The sequence below is a fragment of the Pimephales promelas genome, chromosome 4, assembly GCF_988280905.1.
Source record: "Pimephales promelas chromosome 4, fPimPro1.hap1.1, whole genome shotgun sequence".
NCBI classification, from domain to species: domain Eukaryota; kingdom Metazoa; phylum Chordata; class Actinopteri; order Cypriniformes; family Leuciscidae; genus Pimephales; species Pimephales promelas.
The window spans coordinates 8916786-8935727 of NC_142772.1; the positions used below are offsets into that span (position 1 = coordinate 8916786).

Below are 18942 nucleotides of genomic sequence, written 5' to 3' on the forward strand. Positions count from 1 at the left end.
GCAAACGTAACGGATAATGTCTTGTCCCTGCCAGCACTGTATGAACGTCACTTGTCTTATTTTAGCTTTTGATCTAAATGTGTATAGATTTACAATGGTTTTATTGTTGTGTTAAAATTTTTATATATCTCTTTATATAAACCATTAAAAAAATTATCAAATAAGAATTCGGTTTTAAAACTTTTATGAGTTGCATCTCTAAACTAAAAAAAAAAATAGGCTAATAATAATTTGAAATACAAAATGCTTAAGCCTTCAAAGATAATTGTATAATAATATTACGAAACTGTCCTCTATCTAGAGCGTTGTATTATGAAAGTTAAGTATGCGTAATTTCCAGTGTCGGACGTAGAAATTCTCAGCATTAAAGAAGCCATTCAGGGGCTGTTATGTAATCTGCGTGCTGCCACTTTGTGGTTAAAATCACCCACTTCGTCACACTTCTGTTGCAGGCAAACCATCGCCATGAATGGAGATGATTACGATTTCACATAAATCTAATTTAAATTGAGCTTTGTTTGATTGATTATTATATTCTAAGGCGATCTGAATATGGAAATGGCTCAGAGAGACTATAAGGAATGTTTTGAATCAAAGTGAGTGTTGATTTTTGCCACTGAAAGGACAGGTTGTTCAAACCCTGGCAAAGGCCTCAGTCTCTGAAACTTGGCGCTATGTGACCTGTGGCCTGGCTGTGTCCCTCACTAGGTAACAATGAACTGAGTGTAGAGTTAGATAGGATTGGTAATATCTACACAAGTGAGAGCCTGTGAAACTTGCAGCAATGCTTCCTGTTTTCTATACTTTATATGTTTGTCTTGCAGAGCCTGAATGAAGCTAGTTACAGCATTGGGCCCTGCACCGAATCTTGACTAAGAAAACCTTGTTAACTAGATAAGTCTGTTTTGCAATGAGTCATTTTGTTTTTAAATTATTCAGTAAAAAATAAGTTAAATCACTTGTGTACTATGTAAATAAATACATTTAATCTGAGTAGAGTGTTACTCTAAAAAGGGGAGGGGCTTTGCCTCAACTGGGCCCCTCCCACTTGAACTTTAGTCCAATTCAGATAAACTAAGAATTAGACACACAGAGATGGAGAAACACTGTGCTAACTGGACTCTTCTCCTGGTGCTGTGTGGCCTCCTGCCACTGGCTTCTCAGGCCGGCAGGCAGATGCCAAAACTCTCGGACAAGAAGCTATGCGCCGATTCCGAGTGTAGCCGTGAGTAATGCTAACTTTATTATTATTTTTTTATTTTGCAAAGTAACTTTGGGAACACTTTACATTAGGGTTGCACTTGTTAGTTAACATGAACTGACAATGAATAATACTTTACTAATCCTATAGTTAACATTTACCAAAACATTAATACAATCAAGAGTTGTATATTTTATAAACTAATTTTAAAAAGATTAATACTGTTATGAAAAATATGATGATAAATATTATATCGCCTAAAAATAATCAATAAATTGTTACCATATCTTTAAATACTGTACATTCTGTTCAATTTTTATGTGGGGCAGTTGCACAAGAAAAAAAAGCTATTTGGTTTAGTCTCTAATTTTATAGTTGACAAATAATATGGACATATTTATTTCCTTTGCATTTTGTTATATTTTAAATGAAGTTGTAAGGGAAAGTGTACATGTTAAGATACTGATCAAATGATTCATCATTTTTAGTTTTTATAGTTTTTTGTGTTTACTTAAATACTTCTAGTATTTCAAATCACAGTTAATATGAGGTACAAGAAACAATAAAACAACAATATGAAAATAAAATTATAAACCAAAACTATTTTTTAACTATTTCAACTTAAAAATTTAAGTTATGTTGCTGCCTTAATGTTTTAGTATAATTAACTTTTCAACTTAAACTATATTAAACTGAGCTGAAAAATTATTTAAATCTTGTTTAACTTATAGAAAAAATATGAAATTGCTTAAATTATTTTGATGAGTTTACGTAATAGAAAACAATTTATCACAAGAAAACCAGTAGCAGAAAACCACCAGTTGCCATGACTTCATCATATTATTATTTATTTATTTATTTTTTTACAGTGAATAGATTTAAAGGAGCATGTCACACTGACTGTAGGAGATTGTGTCAACTAAACATCTGGTTGTGTTTTCACAGATCCCATTCTCATCGCTAGAGCTCTGCAGGATTATTACCCGCAAGACTGTCGCTTCATTCCCATCCAGCAAGGCCAGTCTGTATATGTGTATGCCATGCTGAAAGACCGTGGGAACCTCTTCTGGGCTGGCAGTGTAAGTACACTATAGCCAAACAAGGCCGATTTGAACATCTCTATTGCAGTATTTTAATCACAGCATTCAAATCCACGATTGTCTTGTGTGCAAAAACAAATGCTTTCCCCTCTGAAAATGAAGACACAAAGTGTAACAGAAGATAACTGTTTGTGAAGGTCCAAGGGTCGTATTATGGAGAGCAGGAGGCTCGTCTGGGATTCTTCCCCAGCAGTGTTGTTGAAGAGACGCACGCTTTAATGCCTGCTGAGGTCGAGGTTAAGACTGATGTGTGTATATGAATCTTTTATTTATGTTATGATCAACAAAAACCAACAATTACATGAATTTTAATTCATGAGTTTTGATACATAATTTATATTCTTTTTTTTTTTGCTTTTCAGAAATGGGATTTCTACTGCTATTAGGATTGTATGCTGCTTCGAATATAAACATGATTCTTGATTCCACTCTGCACTTTATGGTGTCTCACTACATTTGTTATCTCTACGCTACTCAACTATTCAGATAAGGAAAACACACAGAACAGTGACTGTAGACTGTAAACGCTTATTGATGCAATAGTTTGAATAAAACTACATGGCTGCTTCTCTTGCATGTGATCAGTGTTTCTTAGTATTGCCTGATGCGTAAGGAAAGTTCTGAATGGGAAATAAAGAGAAAATCAATTACTACTCAACCAGGAAATGATTGCATCTGGCTTCAATGATCTTGATAGTCTTTAGCAGCAAGCCTACAGTATTTAGTTTCTAGCATTGTAATCCAGAGCTGTCGTAAAACATGTTAAATTTAACTTTTAAATTAATCATACCCAAATGTTCTTTTTATGATACTCGCATAATCATACACAATAAGTGAATAGCTAGTTAATCAATTTGCAGAAAGGCTCAATAAAACTTAAAAACATGAAACCTAGAGCATCTGGTTATGGTAGCCTACAGTAGCCTACAAGTGTTGCTAACGTTAGCTAGCTGCGATAGTGTAATCTATTATCAAACGATAAAGATACAAATAATGACTCTATTCCTGGGAGGTCAACTAATACGTTAAAATGTCAACAAACTATTTACCAACCAGTGCACTTGAAAAACAATAAATTAAATGAATGGAATTAATTTAATGCTTTGTTTGGAACTTTGTTAGCGCCACGACACGCGTTACTTCCCCATGGAAGTCTATGAGAGTGTCGTAAGGTAACCGCTGGTTGTATGGCAAGCCGTATTAGCTTAAATTGTATCCAGCCTTACTCGTTGTAATTGTATTTTTACTAGTAAGGATTCAATTAGAGAGCTCTACAATTCAATTCTTACTAGTAAGAATTACAATTAGAGAGCTCTTCAATTCTTAATAGTAAGAATGCAATTGCAGAGCTCATTAAATTAAAGCGCTCTGCAAATACATTCTAGTAATGGTGCTTTCATGTGCTCTGGTAATTATGGTAAATACCAAAAGCTGACGTGGAAAATGTATGAACACCCCCTCATGTGGTATTTTCCACTGGGCAACTTGTAGAATATTTTGCCAAGATGAGATAACCTTTGACCATTTCAAAATGGCGGAGATCACTGCGGGAGTCATGAATGGTAAAAATATATACTATTCATAATCTAGAAAATATACAGCATATTATTTACCTTTTGAGTTTTGATAAATCATTTTCTTGCTGTTGCAGATGACTTAAGCAATCTAAAATAGTTTTAGCTAAATAACAGGTCTGGATCTCCATCTTTTTACCACATTACAACAACAAAAGCACTTGAACGAACAACACAGAATACCAGTTCACAAGTGGAAAATATCCTATTTTCCAAAGCACGTGAACGCACCATAAGAATCGAATAATTAGAGTTCTCTTATCGTAATCCTTCCTATTGAATTAGAGAGCTCTCTAATGGGCTCTATGCATAGCGGTATTTCTGGTGAAGGTCTAATGCTGGATTAGTTCCGCCGATTGTAGAGTTCAATGCTATGCCGAGAATTATACTCGTTTTTATACTATATTGCTATTCTAATGAAACGGAAAAACAGACACTTTTTGTTTATGCTTCTTTGTTTATTATATTAAATAAACATAACAATATATAAAATTACATCTAAACTTATTAAAATTTTGTTTCAAAGACGGGAGGACAGTACATTTTGAAGACTCTGCCATAATCCCGCTTTCCTCGCTTTTCCTCCGCTTTAAATCTCCCCAACCGGAAACTGAAGACCAGCCTTGCGTCAAATGCGGAACTTATGCGTGCATATGGCCTATTGTAATTGCTACAAGTACTAATTGAATTGTAAAACTCTCTAATTGAATTCTTACTAGTAAAAATTAAATTACGAATCTGGGTACAATTCATAGACATATACACTAGACCTCACCTTGGCTACGGCAGTTCATTGGAACGAATGCGTCAATAGAGCCGCCATCTTAAAACAGGGGAGCCCCTCCACTTTAATGCATCAGCGTCAATGTAGTAGACACAGGTCTAACGGAAATAAAATCACCATAAATCATCATGAATGCGATTTTTCTTGTTTTTTTGGTTTGTGAACTTCCAACGGTCAGACATGTATTTATCATTGATTCCAGAAAGAAAACATTCTTCCTAGTTCAGATTTCGTCCGTGAACATCATACGCTGCACAAAAGTCCGCCACCATCAATGAATTCGAAGTAAAGGCAGAGATAGCAGCATTACCTAGCTATTTCCTATGACAAGACACCTGTTCCAAGATGGCGGCGGTTTTGACGCATGCTTAGAACCCCAAGGTGAGGTCTAGTGTATGGGGTACAATTAAGCAAAACGGCTTGCCATACTGTTTGCGTCATGTGCGTTTCCACGGAGACCATGACTGCTTGGCGTTCTTAGCAAGGTGAGTGCATCTTTACAAATAAGTATTGATTTCACTTCAAACTTGGTAAATAAAATGTAATGTGCCGTAGGCTACTGGTAGGCTACGTTAATGAGCGACTTCCACAAAATGTAGGTGTTCTAGGCTAATTTACTGATATAAGAACATTCCTTCAGCTTAAAAATTTCCTTATTCTGGCAGACCGAACTCAAGCCAAAGCTTAGCCAAACAGATACAATTTGATTTGTTTCTTTTGGTTAGCCAGACTCCAGCCAGAGCTTAGCCTAGTACTGTTTGACACAAGAGTGTGAAAAAAACAGTGCCAGAATTAAGCCAGAAGTGCCGAATATAAGCCAGACTCGGCCCAGACTTTGTTGCTATCTGGGTAGTTGTAGCCTATTAGAAATTTATTAGGCCGTTACTTATTATAAAAAGTAGTCTATAACAAGAACATTAGGCTATTAGCTGCTAGTGATAATTATTTGATTTCAAAATCAGTTGAAAATGTTGCTTAGGCTACTATAAAAGAATGCTACGTAACGTTAAAGTTAGCCTATAAAATCACTTGGCAGAAAAAAAATGTAGTTTTGTTCAATGTCAGCAAAACAGTTGACTATTAATGGGCATTTTGTATATTGCTGTGGTTGCAGTTTGTTAAAAACAACGTTTATCTTTTTTATTTCTCAAAATGAATTCTCTATTCAGGCGATAGGCTATATCTACATGGAGTTTCCATGGATAAGAAACAGCTCTGCTTTTCATCAGATGCTTCGGGCTTCTGGACAATCTGAAGTCTGGTATGATTTTACTGATGAGGCGAAATTCAACCAGTACGGATGGCGATCCTCAACGAAAGAAGACTCTTATTCAAATGCAACCCTCATCGGTAACTGGTCGGAAGAGAGGTTTGACACTCGCCGGACTGTGGCGTTACGACGCCCCCTTCCGCACCAGGTTGGTTTTGTTACGGAAAAAACATGGTAGAACCATAGACGTACAGACAAGGTGCCTAGTTCCAGACTAAAATGAATATTTGAGCTGATTTAACTGAAAGAAACTGGCACTGACATATCATAAATACGTCAGTGTCATTGGTTTGCATCAAGTTGCACATAGGTTTTCTTTTCTAAGGCACATATATATGGCCTATAAAATTTACCTCAGTGCCCTATTGGCCTATTCCTGCGCTTAATACAAGCCCTGTCCGTGAAACCAACACATATTCACCTAAGTCACGTTTAAAATGTTTGGATTTCATTGCTTCAGATAGGCTAAATATAAAACAATAATGACTTGTTACTAGGTGTGGTTAATCATAAGATGTTCCACTAAAAAGGGCACATCATTTTCCCCTTCATTTTTAACATTGAACATAGATTGTTTAATCATTTTAAAACTTAAAAATGTAAAATTTTGGATGTGAAAGCTATCTTGAATGATAGCTTACTTGGTTTGCTATTGTAATATGCATTTTTAACTGTTACATATAGGGATAGGTCACCCAAAAATGATTTTTTTTTGTCATGAATTACTCATCCTTATGTTGCTCCAAACCCATGAGGCTTTCGTTCTTCTTCGAAACACAAATGAAGATCTTTTTGATGAAATCTGAGAGTTTTCAATTCCTCTGCTGAAAGCTAAGCAACTACTTTGACGCTTCAAAAAGTTCATAAAGAGGTTATAAAAAACTAATCCGTATGAATTAAGCGATTTAGTCCAAATCTTCTATTTTGTGCTCAACGGTGAAATAACACTGAATTTGTTCCCCCTCACAGTTCTCTCACTATTTTGAAACCACATATTATTCCAGCTACAATAAACCTGATGTTCGGCCGATTTACTCAAGTAGGTTTTCTTAAATATACTTTATTATTTATGTAAATTTTGATCATTTTTTTAAATTCAACCAAATAATAATCCGTATGTTAAGACCCTGGTATTTCCACTTTATCAGCACCAAAGAGAGAGTCAAGAAGCTTCCCTGGCCACCAACCAGAACTGAACCCTCCACACACTAAGTGTGTGCCAAACTCCTGCAACAGACTGGACTTCACAGGCCCTCAACATAGAGAAGAAAAGACAGAGGAGACTTCAGAGCCACAGTGCGGATAACAACCCTGCTTAAATGAAATCAGCTTCAATATCACTGACTTCTGTGAGTGATCCATAGTCAAGTATTGATTTGTTGAATTTTTCTGAAGCATGTGTCTATTTTTTTTTCTTGTATAATCATGTTATAGCCTACATAACCCATGATGATTAATTTCCCATAATTTTGAGGTTAGATTTTTTTGCATCTTAATTATATTGCACTTGCTGATTTACCTCGATTCATGGTGTAAAGTCAATAATTTTAGTAAGCACCTATACTTGAGTTTAAAATGAGTTTAAAATTTCAACATACTGTATTTTTTAGTGGCATATCAAATATCTTCCATCCTGATACATTCTAAAATATTTGATCATTTTTACATGTATTAACATTTAAAGATAACTGTGTAAAAAAGATGACCAGCCATGCATGAGAAAGTCTACCAAGATTATCCTTATCAATGGATTTTCTTTTCTTTTCTTTTTTAATATTTGTGTGAATCCAGTAAATCTCACGTGTTTAATTCAGCAATTTTGTGCATATATCATTTGCTTCCATTCACTGAATTATACATTGTATACATCAGCTGTACTCTCTAGATATCATTATTATTATTATTATTATTATTATTATTATTATTATTATTATTATTATGGGGGTTGAAAACCACCGATGACTACTAATCGTTTGTCAAATAGTTTGTTGAAAAAAATAATTTTGAAAAAAATAAGTCACACTGGTTTTGAACAGAGTCCACAATATTTATTAATTCATATTTCGTGATGTTAACAAGTTAATTCAGTGTGTTAGCTGTGATTAATAAGGAATGTAAGCCATAAAAAGAGCAACGCCATGTTTTAAAAAGCTTCTCAATTATACCTCCTATTGGGGATAATACAGTAGTTTAGGCATTTGAAGCATTGAGGTGTTTATTGAGGTTTTCTACATCCTCGTCTGAGCCTGCTTATGTTAGTTTTCCATATCAAAAAATGACTGATCTAGTTTGCTATTAGCAGCTTTGCCGTTGTTGAATAAGTGAGCCATTGCTAAGAAACCAAATAGTCTCAGTGACTGCAAACAATATAAATTCTTGGCACTTATTCACACTCACAAACACCCAGCGCACATCTCATTCTCAAATTATTTTGGGGACCAACAGTTGACCTTTTAGACAACATGCTTTCAAAACCTTGCATTAATGAATGTTTTATGATCCATTCCCACCACATCGGACGATCATTTTAATTTTTTTTTTGTTCTTGGCAACATGTCACCATGTACCATGCTAACCTGTTTAACATTATATATCATTATTTTATATTTTTATTTGAAAGGTTTACAGTAGAACTCCATTTGAGCCTGGGTTTTAAAGATCTGCTCCTGCTATTGTCATGAGAAAGCTATGTAATTATTTTTTGTTTAAAATAATATCAATCCTCCTCTCAAAACTTTTTTTTTTCTTCTTACCCCAATTCACTGTGGTAACCCTATTGTTTTAGACCGGTCAAGATGGTTTGTGTACCAATGAAATTGCGTACATATGCCACTTGCCTGTGCTTGTCTATCCGTAAATGGATAACAGTTCCTCCGGGTTTTTTGATGCATGAATGGTGTGGGAGTGACGTAGGTTAGTTGTCACTGAGCAGTTAACAGGGAGCAGCTAAATCTCCAAACTCCAGAGAAACACTCCTAAAAAAAAAAAAAAAAAAAAAAACGCCGAACAGAGTAGAGTCTGCTGGCAAAAAATGAACTCAAAAAAGCTCATAATAAAACCAGAATCAACATTGGGTTTTGTTGGAGATGGCGAGAACTAAGGCATTTGAAATGTTGTAAAAGTGACGCGGAGATGGCGTTTTTATTAATCAACAGGTGAGCAAGGTATTTTATTGAACAGATAAACTGCCGTTTGTAGCTCTCTAACAGAGTTCACATTAATCCAATTAATCCAAAACAATGTTCCTCTGCAAAATGCATGCGAGTTTTGTTTTTTTTAACAGCTAGAGGGCCAAAAGTTACATAGATTATCTTTAAAATGTGAAGCAATGGCCATGCATGTGCCATCAACACTTACAAATCAGGTCCAATCAATGAAATACCGTCACTTTTCAATAACTTTTATTTTCCACATCCCCTTAAGGCCGTTTCGCACCGCACAGACAAACGGCAACAAACAAATTGATAGTTGGGTGTAGAATTTTATGTAAAATAACTGCCATGTTCACAAACAAATGCTGATTGAACATGTTCGGTCGGGTGAAAACAAACCCCAACAGACGCCAACAAGTTTAACACACTGATCAGACAAAACCCAACAAATGTGTTTGTCTGTGCAGGGTGACACAGTTTCATGAAGATGCGTATCTATACCACGAATGCATTTCTCGTGGCATTTATACGGCATTTATACGAAATGGGGATTTCGTGCGTATTATACGCCAAAAAGTGCGTATCATATGCAGGCGAAAAACGCGTACCATATACACGCAAAAACTGTTTTTGACATATAAATGCCACGAGAAATGACATTCGTGCTATAGATACGAACTTTCATAAGATCGGGCTCCAACTAGCCTTTATGTGTATACTCTGGTCCTGAATCCATTATTAACTCAAAAATAAACTTTACTTCAAACAACAACAAAACGATTATGATATCTGGATGTAACAAATAATTTTAACGTACATTGATTGAACAGATTAATTTTTTTCACCCTTTTAAATAGGTGTGCAGTGAATCACACATAATGATTTTTTTTTTTGTCATCTCAGTTTAACACAATGACCTAATATTGCCTGTTTGTCTTTGTTCCAATCCAAAAATTCCAATGACAAATACTCCTCCTACTCTCAAACACTTTGTCTTGCAGTCAAGCCTGCAAGATAATATACAAAAGCCTCTTTGTGGCGTCAGCAGCAAACAATACTTTATTGTAAAACTGTACTTCTCTGAAAATCGTTTATCATTTTGAGACTGTTTACAGTTTTGATGTTGATGGAGTTTCAGCCTAATATCTGTTTGTTTCTCTTGCAGCCTTAGCAAAGTCAACATAGCCATTTTGGCCTGTCAGTAAGTTATTCCCTTGTAATTTAGCAGGAGCACAATGGGACAGGGGAAGACAAGGGACATAACATGGAAGTCTAGCAGCTTTACTTCTTCTGAGGCCCAGCCAGGGTGGGCTTGTCATCACGGGTGATAGGAATGGTGCGCTCCGGGCCGTCCGAGTGCTTGCGTGGGGCTGTCACCGTCAGAACGCCATCTGAAGACACGGAAGAAGTGATAGAGGCTGGATCCACACCAGCAGGGACACGGTATTTTCTTAAAAATTCCCGGGAGACAAAACCGTGATCGTCCTGAAATGAAAGCACAACGTCGTTATGAGCAGGTGATAACAAATGGTCCATCTTTCACTCATCTAACTCAATGTTTACTTGTGGCACAAGGCCAGTGATCTTGGTGATGACATGTGGATTTTAAACAATAAAGCCAGTCACATGGCACTGGTTTAGGTATTGCGTCGCAGTACTACCTGACGATCCTCATGTTTAGCGTGAATTTCAATGAAATCTCCATTGACTTTCACTGACAGCTCATCTGGTGAAAAGTGTTTGACATCCAGATGTAGAATGAATCGATCTTTTTCCATAGTCATCTAAGGAAACAAAGACACTAATTTTATAATTTGTCTCAGCTAATCTGATGTTCCCAATTATTAAAAAAAAAAAAAAATAATATATATATATATATATATATATATATATATATATACTGTTTATTTTTCAGACCATTTCAGATGTTTTGTTTTCAACATTACAATATTACAGAATCTCCAATATAAAATCTTAATAGTTTCACTGACAGGCTTCACAGATTTTTAGGGTGAAATTAAATACTGTAACTCATGCACAGCAGCCAAACAAAATATAAAGTTAATGATTTAAGGGTCAAGAGCCCAAATAAAGTGAACACTGATCACCTTAAAATGATGTTTTTCTCCTTTAGTGGTTCTGCTTGTTCAATAATGCTCAATTATCACTCAATTTTTCACTTAATCATCTCATTAACTTTAACACTGCTTCAGTGTTCATTTATGACTCTGCTCAGAGCTTATATAACTATCGGAGATGAAAACCCTTCAGGTTGATACAAGCCCTTCCACTTTGTGTCTGGGTCCTGGTCACCCAGTTTATTTTGCAATAGTGACTTAACAAATTAGACATTCTTTCAACTATAGTAATTTTAATGTTACACACTTAATTAACCACAAAGTAAAAAAAAAAATGGACTGGGAAGGTTTCCAGCTCACCTCAGAAAGGCCACCGCTCACCCAGCTTGGCCAGCGCTGAAAGAAAGGTCGTGGATAGTACAGTGAGGGAATCACATCGGTCTCAGAGACGGGCTCCCCAAAGTGCTGGTCAAAGACTCGGTTGGATAAAAAGGATGGCCAGAAGGAGCGACGGAACCATGGATGATGGATGGCGATGTCCATTTTGTGTCTGGGTCTTAGCAGCACTCAGAAAACTGCTGGCTCTTATGCCTGCGCACTTAAATAGAGCGACACCGACGGCCCCTGGCAGACGAGCCAGCTGTGGATCTTTCTGGAATAATGATGTAAACTGTTTGCCTGCCTTTGCCTCTTTCACTTCGGCCCTCCCACTGTCCTCTGCTTGCTACCCCGTCCCCTCTTTCAACCATCTCTCACTGCAGTTATCTAAAGAGCTTATCAGATTTCAATTCACTCAGATACCAACTGGATTACAGTGCAAGCCCCGAATAGTGCTGATGGTACCCTATGTTCACAGCACTGGAAACTGCACTGTCTGTTCCAGCAAACATGCCATTATCAAGAGAAGTCTTTGGTTGCTCGCCATTCCGCTGGTCTGTTTAATGCCAGCAAAGATTAGGATGCCCCAGAGGTGATGTGCCCATGCATATTTAGGTTCTGAGCCCAATTGGGGGTTTAGTCTTTACAGGATTTGACAGTGAATGCGGCTGAGATAACTGTGCCAGGCTAAACACCATACAAAGTCAATCCCCATGAACAACCGCCTGCCTGGACAACGTACGCGGACTTTAATATAATGAGCTTGGGAGGGGGAGGGGGGCACGAATGCTGAACTTGGTGACTATTTGATTCACACTAGTGTTCCAAAGTTTGGGTTGGTAAGATTTTTAAATATTTTTGGGAGTTTAGAAGTTTTAGAAAGAAGTCTCTCATTCTCACCAAGGCTGCATTTATTTGATCAAAAATACTGTAAAATTGTAATCTTGTGAAATATTAATCCAAATTAAAATAACTGCTGGCACATTCACGTCAGTTTGGATTCGTTGATTCGTCATCACCTGCCTTCATCACTCAGTTGTTGTCAAGAACACTAATCACGTTCATCAGTCACCATTAACACCTGTATATATATGTTCAGTTCTGTTTCAGTGCGTGTCACAAGCTGGGCTCGAACTCGGGTCTCTGGAGTGGAGAGTTGAATGTTCGACCACTTAACCACAAAGGAGGTAGTGTTGGATCCATACGAAACACTCAAGGCAATACTCCAGGCGACCACTTAACCACAAAGGAGGTAGTGTTGGACCCAAACGAAACACTCAAGGCAATACTCCAGGCAACGTAGATTTATTAAAAAAAGGGTACTTTGCAAGTCAAAAATCCAACAAAAGGTCTTCTCAGAAAGAGGAATTATTAGTAGAAGATATAATGCAAACAATAACAGGAGAAAAATAAAATAACTCCACGAGGGGAGAAAAACTAACTCGAATACACCTTATTCACGGCAGCGCCATCTTTGATTTTTAATGAGAATGAAAGCGAGGCTGTGAGGGATAGTGTCGCGCTGTGTTTTGTCTCCTGTGAGCCTGTCTCATTTCCTCCTCTTCCATGGCGTCCTATCTGCGTGCCGCTCTGTATTGGTAGTGCGCACGTGACTGTGCGCGCCTTGGCACACTTGCGACCAGGTGAATGAAATTGGGGTAATCAGAAGCTCGTGCCCAGTTAAGTGAGCGGGAGCATATATACACACACAATGCAGTCATTTGGCTGAAATGAAATGGACTGAGAGGACGGCAGAAGCATTATGCATCCACTGTGAGGAATGAGACTTTTGATTGTGACAGGCTATCGGTAAGCTCATATGGACTGACGTTCAGATCCTTAACTGTTTAGGTGCAGAAATGTATTTAATAAGCTAAGTGTGTTAATGTGGGTGTGAGTTAAAAATTGTCACTGCATAGTTAAAGAAATAAATTGCTAAAACCAAATCCTTGGATGTTTATGGATAAAGTGTGTGCTTTTTACCTTTTATATTTGTAAGTAAATGCTTCAATAGACTTGTTAATGCTTACACTGTAAAAAACCCAACTTGAAAAAGGTTCAAATGACTGGTTTTGTTGTGCTGGCTCAGCAAAATTCTATGAAAAAGTCAGCACAACTATGTTTAATACATTTATTCAACCTAAACCAAGTTTCTTTCCATAAACTTAAAAAGTTTAGTTTTGTGAACAAGGTTTTGCTAGTTCATCCAAAAAACTTCCGCCAACTTATTAAGTTAAGTTAGTAACTGCCCTCCCACTAGCAAATACTGATACAAATACAATTTGTTTATGTGACATTGAAGAAACATGGTTGTTTAGTTATTTTTTTAAATAACTTCATTGAGCCTAATATATAGCTGTAAAATAACAGATAGATAGATAGATAGATAGATAGATAGATAGATAGATAGATAGATAGATAGATAGATAGATAGATAGATAGATAGATAGATAGATAGATAGATAGATAGATAGATAGATAGACGCACATACATTTTATGGACTTTAAGTCTGAAAATAAAGTTGAATTGAATAATAGTATTATTGTCAATTAAATAATGCCCACTGTATAAATAATAATATACAGATGATGTACAATAATAATAATGTATTATTATAATATTATTATTATTATTATTATTATTATTATTATTATTATTATTATTATTATTATTATTATTAGTATTAGTAGTAATAGCAGCAGTAGTAGTAGTATATTGTGCACAGCAATATTATGAACTCTGGAAATGATGCTGCCTTCACGTGGTATTGGAATTCTTATAAATATTAGTTTCTTCATCAAAAAAAAAAGAAAAAAAATAATAAAAAGGAAATTAATTTAAAATTGACCTCAAGTCAAAATCACGATTTCAAAAGCTGGAGGAAATTTAAGATAGCACGTGAAGGCAGCATTAATTAAGCATTAAGACTTTTACTGTGAAGTTCGTTAGTGGGCGCCAAAGCTCTCATCTCACTAGTTTGCGTAATTGGGTTCACAGACAGAACATAACACAATTAGCCTAGCAAAGAGTTCTTTTTTATTTTAAATTTAAATAAAAAATACATTTAAAAAGAATTAGGAGCATGTTTTCCTATAAACATTATTTTTTTCTCTCGTGCCAAACCACGCCCCCAGTACGTGACCTTTGCTCAAACTTGCTATGACTCAACGTCAACGTTCACTTTTTAATGCGGGAGAAACAACTTGAGAATAACAGGCGTGTTGTTCATCAAGCGGCCGAAGAAAAATAGAGAAACGAGGCAGCACGTGGGCGATAATAATCCAGACGGAGAAATATATGGTGAGTGCTTTTATTTGTTTTTTGTTGTACTTTACTTCTGAATTAGTTGATTATTAGTTAATTTGGAGAAAAAATATAAACACCACTAACTTTAACATTGTAAGATATCAACATTACCGAATGTTTAAATCTATCTAGCTTGATTTTAATCAATCTATCAAGCTTTATTTTTCATTATTTTAACGTGACGTGAAATATTTACGTTAAGTTTTTTGTTGTGATGGCTTTTGCTGCACAGTAACGTTATCATTTTTTTCAGTCGCGCACATTCCTCTCCATCTGCTAATAATAAAGGGCAACTGAGAATTCTGATTAATTGCTCCAACAGTATATATTGATTAATATTTAATAAATTTCTGAAGAGAATGATTTTTGAAAAATCTCTGTGCAGCAGCTGTCATACGCTAAAAAAAAAATAAAAAGCATAAGCCTAGGTAACGTTATACACTGCAACAAAAGCTTTTCTTATTTAGTATTTGTGTCTTGTTTCCAGTCCAAATATCTAAAAAGTCTCAAATCAAGATGCATTTACTAGATGAGTAACGTTAGGCTTAAAGCCATAAGATAATTTGTCTGGTTTTCAGGGGAAATAAATTAATCGAATTTTTAATTTAAAAAAAACCTAAATTGTATGCCAATGGAATAGGAAAAATATTCTTGTTTTTGTTTGAATTAATTTATTTTTCTTATCGGATAATTTAGCTTTTTTTAAACAAAAACTCACTTATTTTTGCTTTCTACTTTTATTCTACTAGTATTTTACTCATCTAGTAAATGCATCTTGATTTAAGACTTTTTAGATATTTGGACTGGAAACAAGACACAAATATTAATTTTTAATTAAAGAAAAGCTTTTTTTGCAGTGCAAATTCATTGTTCATTCATTAAATTGCCTTTCATGAAACTGATCATTCACATTTGTCTTTTTTTTTTTTCTTAAACAGATTTTTATTTACGTTACGTTTTGTTTATGTTTGAGCGTCAAGAGACGCATAAATAAAACGTAACATAAATAATCCAGGCCTGGTCTTCACTCATTTTGCACTGTTCTCGCTCTTCCTTTTATTCATCCGGACCTCCTTTTGTGAGTAACGAGGCAGGTGAGCTTGATCACATGGCTCTTATCCTTGTCCTGCTTGTCAGAGTGCCATGTTTTGTTTGCAAGAGTTTGAGCTTTGTTTTTGTTTTTTTTCATATGCACAACCATTTTTTTAATGACATTTTTATCATTCTTAGGACACTGATTTGAAAGAAATAGAGGACGATATCTCACAGACAACAAAGACATGTCTAAACTTCGCCATCATTTTTGAGGAAACCGTCGTCATGGAGGACCTACCTGACTTTCCTACTGCTTTCATGGTACTCTTTGGACTTCTCTATGCGGTGAACTTTGAGTATTCAAAAGGACTAAAATACACATTTGAGGCAGTGCAGAACATCTTTGTGGGATTTGGAGAAAAGTGCACCAACAGAGTCAAGTCCCTAAAGAATGAGCTACTTGCTATTTAGGGAGTTTTAGATGATTTTACTGTTGGTGGGTACCTTTGGCATAATGATGTTGTTTGTTAGGATGTTAATGTATATTGTTTAGTGAAATTTGAATTTTAAAGACTTAGCCTTGAATTCTCTAAAATGTTTACATTTGCTACTGTTCAGCTACGTTTCATATTCAGTGTTGGCGCTTTGTAATACTGTTTTATTGCAGTATTTCAATTTTCATGGTTGAATCGATACTCAGTGTTAGTGTTTTGTAATACTGTTTTAACAGCAGTGTTTAAAGGGATAGTTCACTTTGAAATTAATTTTTGATATGTTTTAGGTCAAACCGGTGTTGTCTATCAGTCATACACTGGAGGTGAAGGGGGTCCTTAATCGGTTCACCTCAAAGAGCATGCACAGAGAAGTCAAAATTAAACATGACTTAATGACTCGTACATGTAAGTACACATTGATGGCCTAAGACACAAACAACGAGTTGTTTGTGTGAGAAAACGAACAGTATTTATATCGTTTTACCTCTTGTAATCATAGCCATGGCAAAATGATCTGATGGCACGGGCGCTTCGGTCTGCGCATGCGCTGGAAGTGATCGCTTGCGCGCCTACTTCACTCTTTAGATAAGACTAAACATATTTAGATATACGGGAAATCGCAATGGAAGACTATTTCGGTATATCTAAATATGTTTAGTAAAAGGTTAAACTTCCGAAATCTCCGTGTAGATATTGAGTGACGTCACACGCAAGCGATCACTTCCGGCATAACATTGAACTGATTCAGTTCGGTTCAGTTGGACATTGAACAACTGATTCAGATCACTGTGATTACACAAGGTAAAAACGATATAAATACTGTTCGTTTTCTCACACAAACCGCTCGTTTCGTGTCTTAGGCCATCAATGTGTACTTACATTTACGAGTCAATAAATCATGTTTAATTTGGACTTCTCTGTGCATGCTCTTTGGTGGACCCCCTTAGCCTCCAGTGTATGACTGATAGACAACAACGGTTTGACTGAAAAATGTCAAAATTGAAAATACTGTGGAAACAAAGACACCTACATCTTGGATGCCCTTGAGGTAAGATAAAACATATCAAAAATTAATTTCAAAGTGAACTATCCCTTTAAAGGACAACTCCAGCGCAAAATTAACTTTTGGTATAATTACACATTGTTACCTAGTCAACCGTTATCTGAGATTTGTTTTCATGATTGCCGAATGTAAATAGTTTTATCTCTAAAAACAGTTTCGCCTATAATGCTAGTATAACGCTAGTATATAGGGCATAGAGTAATGACAAATAAAAATGTATTATGACAAATATTACCACTAACAAGGCTCAAAATAGCCCCACACTAACACGGTAGCATAATAAGGGGTCCCTACATTCAAACTGATGCATTGAGAACTTTGTCAGTGTCCAAACAGTTTAATAAGAAGATATTTTATACACACAGTCAACTTCGCGAATACAGGAAGAAGCCATCTTTGAAAAATAGTCTCTACCAGTCGATCTACGAACGCCGATCCAAGTGCGCTGGTGAGATGTGAACAAGGTGATAAGGTGAGCGCGAACAGTAGTCTACGTGTACATATTGAAGAGAAGAAAACGGTTCATGTTTGTGTTTCTTCCTGAAACAACGGACCATATGAGATTCTGCACAGTTCAGAGCACTTGGATCGGTGTTCGTAGATCGACTGGTAGAGACTATTTTTCAAAGATGGCTTCTTCCTGTATTCGCGAGTTGACTGTGTGTATAAAATATCTTCTTATTAAACTGTATGGACACTGACAAAGTTCTCAATGCTTCGGTTTGAATGTAGGGACCCTTATTATGCTATCGTGTTAGTGTGGGGCTATTTTGAGCCTTGTTAGTGGTAATAACAAGCAATTTTTATTTGTCATTACTCTATGCCCTATATACTAGCATTATACTAGCATAATAGGCTAAACTGTTTTTAGAGATAAAACTATTTACATTCAGCAATCATGAAAACAAATCTCAGACAACGGTTGAATAGGTAACAATGTGTAATTAGACCAAAGGTTCATTTTGCGCCGGAGTTGTCCTTTAACTTGCAGTATTTCAATTTTCATTGTTGAATCGCTTTGGCTTAAATATTTTGAATGTTTACGACTTGTACTGGGTTGAATTCTCTAAAAAGGCCAAATGCTTATTCGTTTACTTGATATTTGTTGATTCAGGTGATATTTAAAAGGTTAGTTCACCCAAAAATGAAAATTAAGTCATTAATTACTCACCCCCATGCTGTACCAACCCCGTAAGACCTTCGTTCGTCTTCAGAACACAAATGAAGATATTTTTGATTAAATTTGAGAGCTGTCTCACTACCACATTGCCTGCCTAAGGGACTGGCTCTTGACGGCCCAGAAAGTCAATGAAGAAAATGTTTAAATATCCCATGTGACTACCGTGGCTCAACTATATGTTTATCAAGCGACGAGAATACTTTTTGTGCGAAAAAACAAACAAAAATAACGACTTTATTCGACTATTTCTTTTCTTCCTTGTAGGCCAGAACGAGACTTCCTTAGATTTCCACGACGCATGCGCGAGAATTGCGATCTCCTTTAAC

The 18942-nt window shown here is 35.9% G+C and overlaps 3 protein-coding genes across 4 annotated transcripts; 2 read left to right on the forward strand and 1 right to left on the reverse strand.

Annotated features, from left to right (window-relative positions):
* The first annotated feature begins 824 nt into the window (after nucleotides 1–824).
* On the forward strand, nucleotides 825–2877 carry mia (MIA SH3 domain containing). Its single transcript, XM_039661909.2, has 4 exons — nucleotides 825–1225; nucleotides 2147–2280; nucleotides 2439–2549; nucleotides 2664–2877. The coding sequence occupies exons 1-4, from the start codon at nucleotides 1096–1098 to the stop codon at nucleotides 2685–2687; spliced, it is 399 nt and encodes a 132-aa protein (XP_039517843.1). The 5' UTR covers nucleotides 825–1095; the 3' UTR covers nucleotides 2688–2877.
* A 929-nt stretch (nucleotides 2878–3806) lies between these two features.
* On the forward strand, nucleotides 3807–8259 carry cfap68 (cilia and flagella associated protein 68). 2 transcript variants are annotated; one of them, XM_039662398.2, is made up of 4 exons: nucleotides 3807–3863; nucleotides 5829–6077; nucleotides 6899–6968; nucleotides 7078–8259. In XM_039662398.2, exons 1-4 carry the CDS (start codon nucleotides 3861–3863, stop codon nucleotides 7233–7235), a joined length of 480 nt encoding a protein of 159 aa, XP_039518332.1. In that variant the 5' UTR covers nucleotides 3807–3860; the 3' UTR covers nucleotides 7236–8259. The 2 variants fall into 2 exon arrangements, with proteins under 2 accessions (XP_039518332.1, XP_039518333.1); XM_039662399.2 differs by lacking the exon at nucleotides 3807–3863 and adding an exon at nucleotides 3886–5144.
* On the reverse strand, nucleotides 8135–11823 carry cryabb (crystallin, alpha B, b). Its single transcript, XM_039662395.2, has 3 exons — nucleotides 11520–11823; nucleotides 10743–10865; nucleotides 8135–10566 (listed from the first exon to the last, which is right to left on the reverse strand). Exons 1-3 carry the CDS (start codon nucleotides 11700–11702, stop codon nucleotides 10363–10365), a joined length of 510 nt encoding a protein of 169 aa, XP_039518329.1. The 5' UTR covers nucleotides 11703–11823; the 3' UTR covers nucleotides 8135–10362.
* Nucleotides 11824–18942: the final 7119 nt, after the last annotated feature.